Raw genomic sequence first — 17,899 nt, 5'->3', positions numbered from 1 at the left:
AATCAAAACACTGAGAAGGCGAGAGAATCACAGAAACACTCGAGAATTACCAGAAAATAATAGAGATCCAAAAAAAAAAAAAAAAAAAGGTGAGTGTGTGAAAGAGAAAAACACCCTACTACCCCCCACCAGCCCACCGCCGCCTCCCCGTGGAAAACCGGGCCCCGCCCAGCCCGGCGCCCACTGGCTGCCAGGGCGGCGGTGCCGCATGCCCATTGGCCGCGCGGGCTGTCGGTCAGGGGCGGGCCGGCGCGCGCGCCGGCGCGGGCGGGGGGCGGCGGCAGATCCCGTAAGTCGGGCGGCCTGGTAGTCGCAGCAGCCGCTGCCGCCGCCGCCACATTCAACAGGCAGCAGCGCAGCGGGCGCGCAGCCGGGGAGAGCAAGCGGCCCGCGGCATCCATCTGTCCTTCCGTCCGCGGCCCTGTCAGCTGGAGCGCGGCGCAGGCTCTGCCCCGGCCCGGCGGCTCTGGCCAGCCGTCCAGTCCGTGCGGCGGACCCTGAGGAGCCTCGATGTGGATGGCCCGGCGAAGTTAAGTTCTGGGCTCGCGCTTCCACTCCGCCGCGCTTTCCTCCCAGTTTCCGTCCGCTCGCCGCACCGGCTTCGTTCCCCCAAATCTCGGACCATCTCTTCGCGCCCCCTCCCCCTCCGGCCCCCGTGCTGCGTTCTCCCCTTCTTGGCTCTCCCGCGGCTGGGGGAGGGGCGGGGGTCACCATGGCCGAGGCGCCTCAGGTGGTGGAGATTGACCCGGACTTCGAGCCGCTGCCCCGGCCGCGCTCGTGCACCTGGCCGCTGCCCAGGCCGGAGTTTAGCCAGTCCAACTCGGCCACCTCCAGCCCGGCGCCGTCGGGCGGCGCGGCTGCCAACCCCGACGCCGCGGCGGGCCTGCCCTCGGCCTCGGCTGCCGCTGTCAGCGCCGACTTCATGAGCAACCTGAGCTTGCTGGAGGAGAGCGAGGACTTTCCGCAGGCACCCGGCTCCGTGGCGGCGGCGGTGGCGGCGGCGGCCGCCGCGGCCGCCACCGGGGGACTGTGCGGGGACTTCCAGGGCCCAGAGGCGGGCTGCCTGCACCCAGCGCCGCCGCAGCCCCCGCCGCCCGGGCCGCTGTCGCAGCACCCGCCAGTGCCCCCCGCCGCCGCCGGGCCTCTCGCGGGGCAGCCGCGCAAGAGCAGCTCGTCCCGCCGCAACGCATGGGGCAACCTGTCCTACGCTGACCTCATCACCAAGGCCATCGAGAGCTCGGCGGAGAAGCGGCTGACGCTGTCGCAGATCTACGAGTGGATGGTCAAGAGCGTGCCCTACTTCAAGGATAAGGGTGACAGCAACAGCTCGGCGGGCTGGAAGGTGAGCGGTCTCGGCGCGCGGCCGGACCTTGGGGGCGCGGTGGGTCAGCCGAGGGCGCAGCTGTGCAGGTTTGCTCGGCCTGAAGGTGCGGGACAGGAGGGCAGCGCGTTCCCAGGAGGGCGGGCGAGAAGCGGTGGTCGCGGTGACCTCGCCCAGGTCCGGTCGGGGACGGCAGTAGGTGTGCGCGCGCGCCAGTCAGGAGTTCGCGTGGGACGCGAAAAGGGACTCGTCGAGGAACTAAGTAAAGAAAGTGCGCCAAGAAGTGGATATCAGAGCGGCCGAAAAGTTTGCCAGTGAAAGGAGAAACGGGTTCGCTGGGAGGGGCACTCCCCCGGCCCGCGCTGACTGCTTCGACTGCCCCTTCCCTCCCGGACCTCCGCGGGGGGAGGGCGGGTCCTCTCCGGCCGCGCTGCGGAGCTGTTTCCGCCGGGCGCGGCGGGGGAGGGCGCGGCGAGGGTCCCCGGAGTCTCCCTGTCCCGGGACCTGGCTGCAGGTGGAGGGGACAGGCAGGGCGCGACCGGCCGTGGACGGTACAGGGCCAGTCAGGCAGTTTCTGGAGGCGGTGCGCATTTTGCTTTGTTTTGGTTTTCTCTGGAGTGGCCTCGAGTGCCGGGGGCCGGGCGTCCCGAGCCCGAGGTGGTGCCTCCGACACGTGCGAAGGGGCGGCCACCGCCTGCGGAGCGCCGGCGCCTGGCTGCGCTGGGCGAGCTAAAGTTCAAGTGTGACCCTCGGCGGGGGCGGGCGCGGGCGGTGGCGATGGCGTGGGAGGGGCCCCGGGCGCAGGAAGCCCGCGCCTTTAAAGGGCCAGCGCGTCCAGGCCGGGAGCCGTGGGGCCAGCGTTTCTCCACGAGGGGAAGCGCCCGAACTTGGTCTCGCCCCTGGTAGGAGGCTTTTATTGAGAAACACAGAGGCTGCCCTGGGGGGCCGGGGGCTGGGAAGTGTGCGTCTTTTCCTGCCTTGCCACCCTGTTCTTGAGAATGGAGGTCCAGAAGAGGGACCAGGCGGGGGGCTTTGCGACCAATGTTTTGAGGGAGTCGGAGTGGCGATGGGCGTCGAGGGAGCGATGCCTCAAAGGAGGATTTTTGCCATTTTTGCCTTTTAGAGAGTAGCCAGTAGAGACTTAGCGTGGGGGCAGGCATTTCCCGACTCCGAGGAGAAGGCCCGGGGCGGGGGAGGGTGGCCTCGGCCCCGGGGAGGCTTCCCGGGGGCGGGGTCCAGTCGCCGCGCAGCCTCCCCAAGCTGACAGTTTCTCACTGTCACCGGTGGCGGAATTGCTGTACAGGTTGTCTAGTTGAGCTAAACACCTTTTTTTTTTTTTCATCCCCGCTCCGAGACGGAGTCTCGTTCTGTCGCCAGGCTGGAGTGCCGTGCCGCGATCTCGGCTCACTGCAACTTCCGACTCTCTGGTTCAAGCGATTCTCCTGCCTCAGCCTCCCGACTAGCTGGGATTACAGGCAAGAGCCACCACGCCCAGCTAATTTTGGTGTTTTTAGTAGAGACGGAGTTTCACCGTGTTGGCCAGGATGTTCTGGATCTCCTGACCTCGTGATCCGCCCGCCTCGGCCCCCCCAAAGTGCTGGGATTACAGGCGTGAGCCCCTGCGCCCAGCCGAGCTAAACATCTTTTTAAACAAACCTTTCCTCACCTCTCATATTGACTCCACAGCATAATAAAGATTGGTCTTTGCTGCGCAGTTGTTAACACCAAGGTTATTTTACATACAGTGTCATCCCTGTGGTTAATGCGTGTCAAAGAGGTTAAGTTACTCACACCATATTGAAGTTCCTGGAGAAGGAAAGGAGTTCAAGATTCATTTTATTTTTTCCAAAGTGTGTTTTAGAGTAAAGGTATCGCTTATCGCTTCATTACGAGGCATTGCATGCAATTTTACCAAGTGTTTCAAAAAGGTAAAGTGCCTTCTTACCTTTAAGCTCGGCATATATTCTATTAAGTCACAAAATCGAAATTGTCTGCTAAATCTTGTTTTACTTAACATTTGAATTTAAGTACTTACGTGCTCATCTATCAATTCCACTTCAACTGTTATAGAGTATTAGCCATTTAAAAAAAAATTCCCCCCCCCCTTTTTTTGCAAAGTACAGTGTGTACTTACACCATTCTTCAGTCCTTGGAAATGGATACAGCCTACTTCAGCTTGCTGGAGTGCCTTTCTTTAAAGATAAAAGCAGTGTTTGGGGATATTTTTAGTTTTGCGTCTCAAATGGCATTGTCAGAGTGTTAATCTTAAACTAGGAATGTGACTTACACTTTTTAAGATTTAGGTTTTTAAAAAATAGATTCTGATGTTAAATCATCTTTACAACCATTTTATCAGGTTCTTGTTCTGATTCTTTGAAAAATGCAAGAATAATTTAGTTTTTTTTTTTTTTTTTTTTTTTTAATTTCTTTGCCAGAGCTAGGAGACTTGTTAAATTATCTGTCTGGAATTGGAGGCCCTTGGGCAGCTCCCAGTGGGAGCCTGATGGGGCTTTGCTTTGGAGTAGGCTGCTTTTCTCAAATGAGTAAATGTTTCAGGTGTAATGTCAGTTGGTTTAAGTCGGATTACAGCAAGTGCATTTTCAGTTTGAGTAAAAGGGTATTTTAAGAAGAAAAGAAACAACCTGAGCTGTTGTAACTCATAACTAGTCTTCTGGTTAGAGTTTCATAAAAATGAGTTACTTGTTAAAACCAAGTTTCACTCTCAGATCTGAAAGACTCCTGTTCTAAGAGTCATAAAAGAGAAATTTTACTATGACTTTTTACTTAAATCCAGTTTTTAAATGCAAATCAACCAAAACTTAACTGTTTTAGGACTGAGGAGATGTTGCTTTGGAACAAAATATTTCCTGTGATTTACTACTGGGAATTAGGCTGAATCTTTAATTAAGTAGTTTCTTGTGTGCTGCTTCCTGGGGCCTGCCTGAAAGTTTGAGTCATTTGCATAGGACAAACCAGTTGGAAAACTGTTAGTGAATTCAAAAACTTTTAATGTCATTCTTTAGATAGTTAAGTGCTGGTTATATTTGAAGGATATGCATTTCGTGTTTGTGGGGATGGTATGTTAAATGTCTTACACTTGTTTTAATATTGCCTAGAATTGCTATAAGGTCACACACAAAGCGGAACCTAAGACTTTTGGAAAACCCGGGATCTTCTAAATCTAGTGCAGTATTTATAAATAGTGAAACTTCATTTCCATGACCTGTTTTCTCACATAGAAAGCCTTCTAAAGCTTGGGAAGTGGTATTGTGAACTCCGATTTTTTTTAATAAATGGCAGTTTTGAGTTGACTCTTCTGTTTTGATATTATTTAGAACAGTTTAGATTAAAAGAATGACTATACCACTTAACTCTTGTTACATAAATTTTTAGATTGTTTTATTAGAGGCATCCTCTTTGATTTTAATTAAAATAAATATTTATTTTATTTATTTATTTTTTTGGGATAGAGTCTCACTCTGTCGCCCAGGCTGGAGTGCAGTGGCGCAATCTCGGCTCACTGAAACCTCCGCCTCCCAGGTTCAAGCAATTCTTCTGCCTCAGTCTTCCAAATAGCTGGGACTGCTGGCACGCATCACCACGCCTGGATAATTTTTTGTTTTTAGTAGAGAGGGGGTTTCATCATATTGGCTTGACTGGCCTCGAACTCCTGGCCTTGTGATCTGCCCGCTTTGGCCTCCTGAGGTGCCGGGATTATAGGCCACCATGCCTGGCCCCAAAGCTTTTTATTCTTAAGATAAATACTTAATTGGGAGTGATGTTTCGTATTTGGCCTATGAACTGACAGTGGATTTGCTTATATTTTGAAATAAATATTTATTCTGTAATTTGGGTATAATCTGTAGGTGAGTAATTGAACCAGCCACAGAGGTCCTGTTAGAAGGATGGCTGCTTTTCTGTTGCATGGTCACATTTGACTTAGAGAATCCTGGTGAGATGAAGTGATTAGAGGATCTGAGGCATCTTTCCTGCTTCTGGATTGTCACTGAAATTACCTTAAAGGAAGCCTTGATAATCCTGTATATGTACCTGGGGAAGCAAGAATGAGGAAATAATTTAAAATGGATGGGGGGATTATACAGCTAAATGTAGCATCATATTAAAGGCTGAAAGTTACCTGAATATGTCTGACAGCTAAAAGATTTTGTTCAGAAATTCCAGAATAGATGCCAAATTGGAATACTTTGTTTCATACTCCCAAGAACTTTACTTTTTACCATGGTTTTGTGGCAAGTCCGTGGTTGAGGGGATGGCGAGAAGAGTGGCCTCTTTTTGAATGATACTAAGTTTTTGTTGTTGTTGTTGTTGTTTTTCTAAGATAGGGTCTCACTCTTTTGCTCAGGCTGGAATACAGTGGCTTGATCTCAGCTCACTGCAACCTCTGCCTGCCCCTGGCTCAAGTGATCTTCCCACCTCAGCCTCCTGAGTTGTTGGGATTACAGGCATGAGCCACTGCTTATGGCCTAGTTTTTTTTTTTTTTTTTTTTTTTTTTTAAGTGACAAACACTGAAATACTGAAAATAAGGCATTTTAATTCTTATGTAAACTTAAAAAAAGGTAAAGGTCTTCAAGACCCTAAAATTGCTGAAAAGGTGTCACATTGGCAGCGAAAACATAGATTTCATGCTCCGCACACACGGAATCTTCTCAGAGGTGATACGAAATGGGGATGAAGAGGAAGAATATTCAGTGGCAAGTTAGAATCCCTTGTAGACTGTGAACATGTTGCCTGTCCTTGTGCTTCTAACCCCTTCATCCAAGCATGTAAACTGCAATTTTGTGTTAGACTTTCTAAGATAGCAGCTGTATTTGGCTGGAATTTCTTTGAGGAAGCATGAATGATTTGCATTTTTCTGGAACACTCTGCCCTTGGAAACTACCCAGTTCCCTGGCATCATGGGAATTTACCCAGCCATTCTTTTGTCCTATATGTGCTGTAGCTTTGGGACTTTCTGGGGATCCTCTTGGAAAGGCAGTGTAAATACCACATAGTGATTGGGGAAGGCAGAATTTTCAATTGTGTGGGAGTTGGTCTGCTTCCCTGCAGTTCAAGATTTGCCTTTGCCTTTGTAGCAACAACTTGCAGAGACTTGCCCAACCCCCCAGGATCTCTCTGGGGTCATGTAACCAACCACCTTTTCTTGGTGCATACAGAATTCTGTTGCCTCTGGTGGTGTTCCTCAGCTGTGAAACAGAAGACCACATGTACTAGAAAAAGTAGGTATTTTGGTGCCTAAGGGATATGCTGTGTACAAATACTTGAAGTGTAAAGTGTGGAAGACATCTTCCTCTTTGCCAGTTGCTGATGAGGATGAACAAAAATTAAGTCAGTGGCACAGAAATTCTTTGTAGGTATTACTGCTTGTTATTTGTAGTCTTGTAAGGAACATATGAAACATGAAAAATACATTTTTGTATGTTGACTATTTTATATGGTTCAGCCTTTTAAAAAACTTGCTTTATTTATTAGCATCCCAGTTTACTCCACTCAGTCTTCTCCCTGTGGTTTATCAACTTGTAGGTTAAGTACCGCCAATAGTTGAATCTTGGGTTGACTTTTTCTTGCCACTTGGCAGGAATTTGGGCTACTTTTTTTTTTCTTTCATCCATTTTTGTATAGTTTTGATAAAGCTAAAAAGGAAAACAAAAAAGCAAGTTAGTTTTGATATTAAGCCAAATACAACTGAAAAGGTGTATCTACAGCTCCTTATCATATAATTTAGTGAATTTTACCTTCACTTACTACTTTAAAAAGGGCATAAATTCAAAATGTGTCCTTTATTTCAAGCCATATTGATTATAGGAAAAAAAAAATCAAGGGAGAGCTGTTTAGGGAATTAGCCTATGTAGCCCCCAATTCTGGTTTTTGTTCTGATGATCCCTGAAGCTGCAGTCTTTATGGGAGTTGGGGGCATGTGTGTCTAAGTCTTCCTTTTCTTTTCTTCTTCTTCTTCTTTTTTTTTTTTTGAGACAGAGTCTCGCTCTGTCGTCCAGGCCTGGAGTGCAGTGGTGTGATCTGGGCCCACTGCAACCTCTGCCTCCTGGGTTCAAGTGATTCTCCTGCCTCAGCCTCCTGAGTAGCTGGGATTAGCGCCACCACACCCAGATAATTTTTGTATTTTTAGTAGAGACAGGGTTTCACCATGTTGATCAGGCTGGTCTCGAACCCCTAACCTCGTGATCTGCCTGCCTAAAGTGCTGGGATTACAGGCGTGAGCCACCGTGCCTAGCCTGAGTCTTCCTTTTCTTTTTCTTTTTTTTTGAGATGGAGTGTTGCTCAGTTGCCCAGGCTGGAGTGCAGTAGCGTAATCTTGGCTCACTGCAAGCTCCACCTCCTGGGTTCATGCTATTCTTCTGCCTCAGCCTCCCGAGTAGCTGGGACTACAGGGGCCCGCCACCACGCCCGGCTAATTTTTTTTGTATTTTTAGTAGAGATGGGGTTTCACCGTGTTAGCCAGGATGGTCTCGCTCTCCTGACCTCGTGAGCCACCTGCCTCGGCCTCCCAAAGTGCTGGAATTACAGGCGTGAGCCACCGTGCCCGTCCAAATCTTCCTTTTCTTAACTTTGCTTTCAGAAATCATTTCTTATCTTGGATTCCATTACAGTGGTCCTCCTGCCATTTGGCTTCTCCAGTGGGTTCACTTATTTTCCCTTCTGCTATCCTCATTCATAAGTGTACCTCAGGACTAGTTGTGGACTTTTTCTCTGTTATTTTCTTAGATAACTTACTCTCTGTTGCCTTGTGTATCTAGTTACCTAGAGGCTCTGGATGTCCCACTTTTATCTCAAATCCAATATGTCTAAAACTGAACATACTGTATTTCCCCCTGCCCTCAGATGGCTCATTTCAAGGTCCCCAGTTGGGTTAATCGTCTAGTTAGCTCTCCCTAGTTTTCAAACCTTGATGTCCTCCTGAGCACTCTACTGGTGTTTAGTGTTCCCAAGTCTGTTAACTCTTCTTTCTCAGGGTCTGTTGAGACTTTCAGTTCCCACCCCCTAACCATTCTCCTAGTTTAGCTTTTAGTATTTCAGGCCTAGACTCTCCTGTCCCCAGAGCTTAGATCATCTTGTGCCCCAAAATTCTGCAGATCTTGCTCAGTCTGCAAGGCTCAAGTCAGTTCACCAACTTGCAATCTTGGCTCCTACCCAGAGGAATTTTTGTCCTCTGAGTGAATATTTGGTAATCTTTTAATTCATGCTGCCGTGTATTATATATAATTTAACTTTAATGTCTGTATGTCTTGGCTTCGCAGTTATATTGTAAATATGTTGTTAGGAAAAAAATTCTTTCTTGAAACATGGGTCTTTTATATTTCTGCTTCCTGTGTGTTGAGAATATCAGTCTGCATCATGTGAGAATAATTTAAGAAGTAATATAACTAAAGAACAGTTATTTTATTTTCAACAGATTGTCAAAGTACTTTTTTTCCATTTATTTGTTGAATGATTACTGTGTACAAGATGTGCTAGGTACTTTTGAGTGGTAGCGATGACTCAAAACATAGATCCAGTAGGAAGACTAGATGCAACGTGTAAATAACTATGATATGCTGTGGGAAGAGTTAAGTGTCTTAGAGAAAAATGAAGTTCTGTATTGGCCATTGAAGCAGGCATTGAAAATGGGAGATTGGGCCGGGCATAGAGGGTCACGCCTGTAATCCCAGCACTTTGGGAGGCCAAGGTGGGCAGATCATTTGAGGTCAGGAGTTAGAAACCAGCCTGGCCAACATGGCAAAACCGCATCTCTGCTAAAAATAGAAAAAATTAAGTGAGTGTGGTGGCGTGCATCTGTAGTCCCAGCTACTTGGGAGGCTGAGGCAGGAGAATTGCTTGAACTTGGGGCGGGGGATTGGGGAGGGTTGAGGTTGCGGTTAGCCGAGATCCCACCACTGTAGTCCAGCCTGGGCAACAGGGTGAGACTCTCATCTCAAAAAAAAAAAAAGCGGGGGGGATGGGAGATTGTTCCCTTATGATTTTGCTATGAAAATTTTCAAGCATTCAGCAAAGTTGGAAGAATTTCTGCTACCTTTTCTACTAATAACATTGCATTATGCTTGCTTGATCATGTATCTGTGTAAATGCACATCTTTCTGTCCATTAGTTCATCTTATTTTCAAGATACATTTTTGGGATGGTGGACTGGTATTCATAAAGGCCTGAAAGTTCGGAAAGTATCAATTTCTCTGAGTGCGAGGTCGGGAGATCGAGACCATCCTGGCTAACACGGTAAAACCCTGTCTGTACTAAAAATAAAAAAAATTAGCCGGGCCTGGTGGCGGGCGCCTGTAGTCCCAGCTACTCGGGAGACCCAGGCAGGAGAATGGCGTGAACCCAGGAGGCGGAGCTTGCAGTGAGCTGAGATGGCGCCACTGCACTCTACCCTGGGCGACAGAACCAGACTCCGTCTCCCAAAAAAAAAAAAAAAAAAAAAAAAAAAATTTCTGGAGTGATAGGCGTATGAAATACACACACAGTTTGAGAAGTATAGGTAGGAAGGACATGTTATGAAAATAACGCTGTGTTACAGACCAAATAAATGATATCTTTGTTTTTGCCAAATAAGAAATTATGAAAATATGATTACATTAAAAAAATTTTAAAATGCAACTTCTTGGGAACACACTTGTGTAAATATGGAGTCCTGTGGAATGCAGTTTAAAGCCAGTGTACTGCAGTTGATTTTGAAACTGACATACGGAATTTGGCAATATGTAGAACAGATTATGTAATTGACTTAATGTGAATAGTTGGCATTTATAATGTATTTAGCTTTTTGCTGATCTTTTCTTTAAAATTAACTTCAGTGGGCCGGGCGCGGTGGCTCAAGCCTGTAATCCCAGCACTTTGGGAGGCCGAGACGGGCGGATCACGAGGTCAGGAGATCGAGACCATCCTGGCGAACTCGGTGAAACCCCGTCTCTACTAAAAAATACAAAAAAAAAAAAATAAAACTAGCCGGGCGAGGTGGCGGGCGCCTGTAGTCCCAGCTACTCGGGAGGCTGAGGCAGGAGAATGGCGTGAACCCGGGAGGCGGAGCTTGCAGTGAGCTGAGATCCGGCCACTGTACCCCAGCCCGGGCGACAGAGCGAGACTCCGTCTCAAAAAAAAAAAAAAAAAAAAAAAATTAACTTCAGTGAGGCCCAGTGTCCTGGTAGCAGAGTGATTCAAATAAAGATTACTGTTAAATGTAAGTCTTGCTTTTTTGAAAAATGAGAAATTCTGAATTGAAGTTAGCAATTTCAAAATATATTTAAGGCAATTGTGAGAGAAGGTTATATTGGCTTGAAAAGATATTTCAAAATGTAAATGTCAGTTCTAATATTACGTTAGCTAAATATTAGATATCCTTGATAGCTTTCTCATTGTAATATTTATCTTCTCACTAACCCAAATGCAAGAATGAAGATTATAATGGGGTATTTCAGTAGATCCAGAGGAGGTTAAATTTGGATAGGCCAAACCCCAAATTGACACCATGCAGTCCAATAGGACTGAATATATTCAGTGTTAAGTGTACTTGGAGTGAGTCTGACTAGCTCATGTTGAACCAAAAGGTTTATGCAGTAAAAACGGCATTTGTGGCACATCAGAAGGCACAGATGCAGATTAAATAACACTCATCGGCCATTTAGAAATGACAAGTGTTTAGGAAAGCTGTCTCGGCATGGTGGCTCACACCTGTAATCCCAGCACTTTGGGAGGTTGAGGTGGGTGGATCACTGGAAGCCAGGAGTTGGCCTGGCCAATATGGTGCAATCCTGTCTTTACTAAAAATACAAAAAATTAGTCGGTGGTGGTGCATGTCTGTGGTCCCTGCTACTTGGGAGGCTGAGGTACAAGAGTCCCTCAAACCTGTGAGGTGGAAGCTGTAGTGAGCTGAGATTGTGCCACGACACTCCAGCCAGGGCCTGGGTGACAGCAAGACTGTGCCTAAAAAAAAAAAAAAAAAAATGTAGAAAATTATTTTACTAATATGTTTATCCCTATAGAAACAGACATTTTATTTAAAAGGTACACTGCTGATGAGGGTCGGGGGGACAGTTAAATAAAAGTAAATGAGAAAGCCCACGACCATGAAGTTTTATTACATGTCTAAGTTACCTTCCACGTGGAGAAAATAGCTTTCAAAGCGCACCAGGATCTCATGCTTGTATGATTGTTAATGATGCCAGGCAAAACTAGTCAAAACCAACCAGGAAACAATATGGAATTGGCCAGTCTAATTTTTTTTTTTTTTTTTTTTTTTTTGAGGTGGGGTCTCACTCTGTCACCCAGGCTGGAGTGCAGTGGCCTGATCTTGGCTCACTGCAACCTCTGCCTCCCAGGTTCAAGCGATTCTCCTGCCTCAGCCTCGCAAGTAACTGGGATTACAGGCACACCTGTAATAGTAGAGACCACCAGGCCTGGCTAATTTTTGTATTTTTAGTAGAGATGAAGTTTCACCGTGTTGGCCAGACTGGTCTCAAACTCCTGACCTCAAGTGATCCGCCCACCTCAGCCTCCCAAAGTGCTGGGATTACTGGCGTGAGCCCCCGTGCCCTGCTGACCACTATTGATGTTTGTAGATCCAGTGAAGTTCAGAATTGCAGCTCATCTTTGGTCTTTTAATTTCTGTAAGTAAAGATATTGTGTAAAACATATTCATCCTTCAACTCCTTTCTCATCTTGGTTCTAATTTTGAAGGGAAGAAATGTAGTAGGGTCTTATCTCCCTCAGGGAAGGGAGGTAGATCATTTCTTTCAAGATAGCCTATCTCTGCTGACCTTAAGTCATAGGAGTTCTTTAATTCTTAGAGACCTCTGCCTTCTCAGAGGCCAGTACCACCTCTAAAGTGTTGTGGCCGCTTGGTCTACACTGCAGCACCCCTCATCTGGGAAGTGCTGTTACTTCCAACAAGCCCCACTGTATCCTTTATACATCTCTGGCCAACCACATAGAAAACTTTCCAGGCTGTCAACTTTTTCAGTGTGACTTGGTTCCAGCATCTGTATACAGATCTTCAAGACCTAAAAAGAAAATCTTTTTTCTGCCTTGATGTATTTTTCTCCCTAGATGATGTTTGTCTTAATAACAATGTCATTCATTCTTTGTGCAGTTGAGTTACAGGGCTGGTCCTAATGATATACCCCATGAGCTTAAGAGCCCTGGAGCCCCTACCCATCTTATCTGATTAAAGCGAACCTGTGATGAGAAAGAGGGTGGAAGAGAGGCCTTCCCTTGTATCCTTTTGTTCTTTTTTGTTTGATTAAAGATATTTCTTGGATAAACAGTTTTTCTCAATTGCTGTTCTAACCATCTGGAAAATATAGGTCATGGTTTTGTGAATCTCTGCTCTTACCATGTTAGAGATATGATAAAGCATCCAAGTTGAGGGAAAAATACCTGTTTCTGTTTACAACCATGGTTTCCCCATCTTGAAGGTGTTAGAGTACTGCCTTTGCAAGTACTGCTGAGTACTTACAAAGTACTTACAAATCTTAAAGTAGCTAAGTGAACCTGGCATCAGGAAAGGGAGGGAAGCTCAGTGGTTGCATTTTGTAACTGCAGTAAAAAAGCCAATGTGCATGATTAATCTTCTAAGTCTTATTTGGGCATAATAAGGAAAGGAGGAAGAGGGAAACCAGTTTGGATTATGTGGGAAGATAAAGATTTCTTCAGTGGTTTGGTATTCTAAAGAGTTAGCTGAGGTCTGGAGGTACTGGGCTTTGTCTCTTCAGTGTTTCAGCCCTCTCCTGTCATATTGGTTTTCCTTTTTTAATTAAAAAATTAGTGCATTTCCTCTGCGGGTACCAGGCGCAGAAGCCTGCCATGCGAGTGGCTGAGGGAAAAACCCCTTTTTGAGTGAGGAATTCCCAGCACAGAGTGAGAGGGTCTTCATTTTTGCGGCAGTGGCAAGGGTGAGAGTGAAAAGGCATCCTGCCTTCTGTATCTGAAAAGAAATGCATTTAGAGGTTCAGCATGGTGGCTCATGCCTGTGATCCCAGCACTTTGGGAGGCTGAAGCAGGTGGAGCAGGTGGATCATGAGGTCAGGAGTTCGAGACTAGCCTGGCAACATGGTGAAACCCTGCTTCTACTAAAACCACAAAAATTAGCGAGGCGTGGTGGCGCGTGCCTGTAATCCCAGCTAGTCAGGAGGCTGAGGCCCGAGAATGGCTTGAACCCAGGAGGCGGAGGTTGCAGTGAGCTGAGATTGTGCCACTGCATTCCAGCCTGGGTGACAGAGCAATACTATGTCTTGGGAGTGGGGGAAGCATTTAGATTCAAATTAAGTTTGGAGAGATAAATTATAATTGAATCACCTAATTCCCAGGCTTGTGTAAATATTGTGTCCTTCAAAGCTTGAAAACAAAATAACCACATAAATATTTGGGAGTGGTCCATACAAGTAAACTTCAAATACTTGAGACATTTTGGTTGCTTGGAAGCAAGGTCAAAGGAAATGGTTTGCATATGGTTTAGCTAGAAGCTCTTATTTTGGCAGATTCTTGAGGTAGTAATAGTCACAGTGTGGATTTTATTGTTCTATTTTGACACGAGAAAGTTTTTTTCTCTTCTAACCTTCAGCATAAGGTTGCATAAGTAACATCAACATATGTATGTTCGGTCACCATAATTTTGTATCAGAGATATGATGTGCCTTCATGAGCTGTGAGGTTTAATTTGCAGAATCATCAGTTTGGGCTGGCACAGTAGCTCATGCCTGTAATCCCAGTACTTTGGGAGGCCTAGGCGGGTGGATAACCTGAGGTCAGGAGTTTGAGACCAGCCTGCACCACATGGTGAAACCTTGTCTTTACTAAAAATAACAAAAATTAGCCAGGCATGTTGGCGGGCCCTCAGGAGCCAGAGGCAGTGAGCCAAGATTGCGCTGCTGCACTCCAGCCTGAGTGACAGAGAGAGACTCCATCTCAAAAAAAAAAAAAAAAAAAAAAAAAAGAATCGCCAGTTTGTCACACCAGTAGCTTTCAGCCTGCCATCATACTGTACTGTGATTTGAATATAGGAGAAAGTGGACTCTCTTGAGTTACAATTACCTCGTCTGTTTGCAGCAGAACTCTCTCTCTGCAGGGCTACCTCCTAAACGGGGAGGGAGGAGGGAGGAGAGGGGAACTTGCAAAACTTGTAAATATCAACTGGGGTTGTTTGTGTACTTGGCACCAAGCTGGTTGCATTGGAAACTTTTCTCTCTGGATGGGTAGGTATGTAGGCCATCATGAAATTTACATGTGATGAATGGGAAAGCTTCCTGTGGATCATCCTACCCTGAGAGTTCTGTAATCTGTGTGACTGAATTGGTCTCTCCCCTTCAACCTTTTAGGATTTAATTTTCTCTTCAGTGGCCCATTATGACATTTACATACGCTGAATTTGAAAGATTCCCATACTCCCAGTCTCTTCTGTTACCGGTGTGCCTGGAGCAGTTCGTTGAACTTGTGAAATTTGTGATAGAATGAATTTTGTAGGACCTGGATTTACTTATAATAAATTATATTTATATTATAAGTAAATGTATATTTATATGTCATGTATTTGTATTAATATGAAGGCTTTCTGATGATAAAACACTTTTTAAACATTTAGCAGTTGATGACTACATTTTAGAGGTTATCAGAATGTTTTTCTTACTGTTTTTTTTCTCTCGAAGTATTTGGTATAATTAAAAAAAATTTCATGTGAAGGAAATTTATCAGGGTTAAAGATTCCTGTAATTAGGCATGTTTTGATGTTACTGACATCCTCCTTTCTGGTTTTGGAGTGGATACTTTCCCTGCTGTGACCTCTGTGCTCTGTAGTGGTTCTCCTAGGGAATTACATTCCAGTAATTGTGGATATTTCTTTAAGGTGCTTTGTATTTCTTGAAATGCCATTTTGATACTTTCAATGTTCTGAACTATACCTAGAACGTACTTTTTATATTAAAAAAAGCAGAATCCGTCCAGGCAGAGAGAGTAGTGTGTGCCTGTAGTCTTGCCTATTTGCAAGGCTGAGACCAGAGGATCCCTTGAGCCCGGGAGTTCAAGGCCAGGCTGGGCAACACACCAGGACCATGTATCTTCTAAAAAAAAAAAAAAGCAAAACTAGGCAAGGCGCAGTGGCTCACACCTGTAATCCCAGCACTTTGGGAGGCCGAGGTCAGCAGATCACTTGAGGTCAGGAGTTTGAGACCAGCCTGGCCAACGTGGTGAAACCCAGTCTTTACTAAAAATACAAAAATTAACTGGACGTGGTGGTGGGCGCCTATAGTCCCAGCTGCTCGGAGGCTAAGGCAGGACAGTTGCTTGAATACAGGAGGCGGAGGTTGCAGTGAGCCAAGATTGCGCTGCTGCACTCCAGCCTGGGTGACAGAGTGAGACTCCATCTCAAAAACAACAACCAAAGCTAAACAAAAGCAGAATCCAGATTATTAAAATAACATTTAAAAAGCATGATTGTCACAGGCTTCAAGAATTACCTGCCTGCTCTTGAGTGTTTGGTTTGGAATCGACATGTCCCTGTGCTTGAGGAGTAGACCCTCAGGGTGTCACTGCCCTTCTTTGTGATCTCTTTTTAGCCTGTAGTTCTTCCTGTGGTGCCTAACTCAGAAATAAACATTCTTAATCTGTTTAGCTTAATTGAGATTCAAACCTCTTAAAAAGTAGTTTTGTCAAGAAGCATGTGAACCAGAGAAACTCCATTTTGAATAGGAGCTGGGTAGAATGAGGCTGAGACCTACTGGGCTGCATTCCCAGACGGTGAAGGCGTTCTAACTCACCGGATGAGAGGGTTGGTCAGCACAAGATACAGGTCATAAAGACCTTGCTGATAAAACAGGTTGCAGTAAAGAAGCCAGCTAAAACCCACCAAAACAAAGATGGCCACGAGAGTGACCTCTGGTTGTCCTCACTGCCACACTCCCACAAGCCTCATGACAGTTTACAAGTGCGGTGGCAAAGTCAGGAAGTTACCCTATATGGTCTAAAAAGGGGAGACATGAATAATCCATCCCTCGTTTAGCGTGTCATCGAGAAATAGCCATAAAAATGGGCAACCAGCAGCCCTCGGGGCTGCTTTGTCTATGGAGTAGCCATTCTTTTATTACTTTACTTTCCTAATAAACTTGCTTTCACTTTACTCTAGGGACTCGTCCAGAATTCTTCCTTGCGTGAGATCCAAGAACTGTCACTTGGAGTCTGGATTGGGACCACTTTCCTGTAACAGTTTGAATGTTAAAGTTTGTGCCATTGCATTCTTTGGTGTGATTGCTTTATTTTGAACTAGAGGTGGAGAATATAGGGATGTGGAATAAAGTGAAGGGAATATATCAGTACAGATGGAGCCTATAATTTATCGTGAATTCTGCTTCCTCACAAACAATTGGAGGGTATATGTTTGAAGTCAGTCAGTTTCTGAATTTACTACCTAATTTGATTGTATGCCTTATACATTATATTTCTAAGAAAAAAATTAAAATAATTACGCTCTGCGATCTCATTTAACGATGTAGATGATTTTGGGTCATATAAAATGCTGAACATATAGGAGGACCCTACTTAATCATTTCCTTTGTGATGAAAATAGGGACACATTTCAATCAAAGACAAGCTGTTGATGGTTATGTTTCTTAGACTAACCATGACTTCCGCCTGTGTTTATGGCAAGAAGGGACAAGGAAAACACTTTCATCCACGGAAGTCATTATCAATTCTGTCATGATTGACAACTTGGGGGCCTCCAATTAAGCCTCATTTACACTCCCCACCCCCCCCATTTTTGTTTTAGAGAATTCATTTTAAAAAGGGTATTGGGAGGAAGAAGTAATTAAGTCAGAGAGATAAAATGAGAATTTGAAACACTTCAGATTCTAGGGTAATGCATCAGATTGATTCTTTTCAAGACAGAATTGTCTGTGATCCTTAACTGTGTGAATACACTCCTGGGATTTGAAATGAAGATACCCCCTTTCCACTTAGTCATGTGCCCTATGAAGCTTGTTTCTGTGTGGCTTGCTGAGACTCACTTAAAATGACATTGACTTTTATTAAATCTTAAGGTTTGTGATGGGCTTTTTGCACAAAAGCCCACTTCTCCAGGGGACATCCCTGCTCCCTCAGTTTGCTGTCTTGTTACTCTGGCCTGAAACAAGTTAGCCACTTTTCCGCAGACCTGCACAAGGCACATCACATGAAAGGCTGTTGATTAGAGCATAATGACTCCTTTGGTCATATTTATTGTGCAAATGAACCTGAATGTTACTAGGACAGCATATCCATGTAGGCTTAGAAAACTTAATTTTTAATGCCTGTTCTATCTTTCATCAGGCTAAAGCTTTTGGATTTATGATTATTCATACTGGCTATAAATATATTAATAGTATTTTGGGCTGACCAGATATGGGGTATGACCTTTGACATCCTGCTTGGCTATGCCTGAGAATTTGACATACTTCAATTTAGGTGGAATTCCCTTGTTTTGTTTCCTGTGGTAGTGTGGGGAAATACACATTTTGGCTCCTTCAGCAGAGGAAGACAGGAAAAAAGTAAAATTGGAATGCACTAAGAAAATATTAATGATTTTA

General features: G+C 45.4%; 1 protein-coding gene across 1 annotated transcript in view; it reads left to right on the top strand.

Annotated features, from left to right (window-relative positions):
* Window positions 1–224: 224 nt before the first annotated feature.
* Window positions 225–17,899, top strand: part of FOXO1 (forkhead box O1) — a 110,564-nt gene continuing 92,889 nt past the window's right edge. Inside the window, exon 1 of the mRNA XM_007960206.3 lies at window positions 225–1,342. Within this exon, the coding sequence (XP_007958397.1) occupies window positions 713–1,342 (630 nt within the window). The 5' untranslated portion in view covers window positions 225–712. The remainder of the gene's footprint in view (window positions 1,343–17,899) is intronic.

This window comes from Chlorocebus sabaeus, chromosome 3, assembly GCF_047675955.1.
Source record: "Chlorocebus sabaeus isolate Y175 chromosome 3, mChlSab1.0.hap1, whole genome shotgun sequence".
In the NCBI taxonomy this organism is placed as follows: Eukaryota; Metazoa; Chordata; class Mammalia; order Primates; family Cercopithecidae; genus Chlorocebus; species Chlorocebus sabaeus.
Note: the sequence above shows the minus strand (reverse complement) of the source record. Positions and strands in the feature narration are given on the sequence as shown.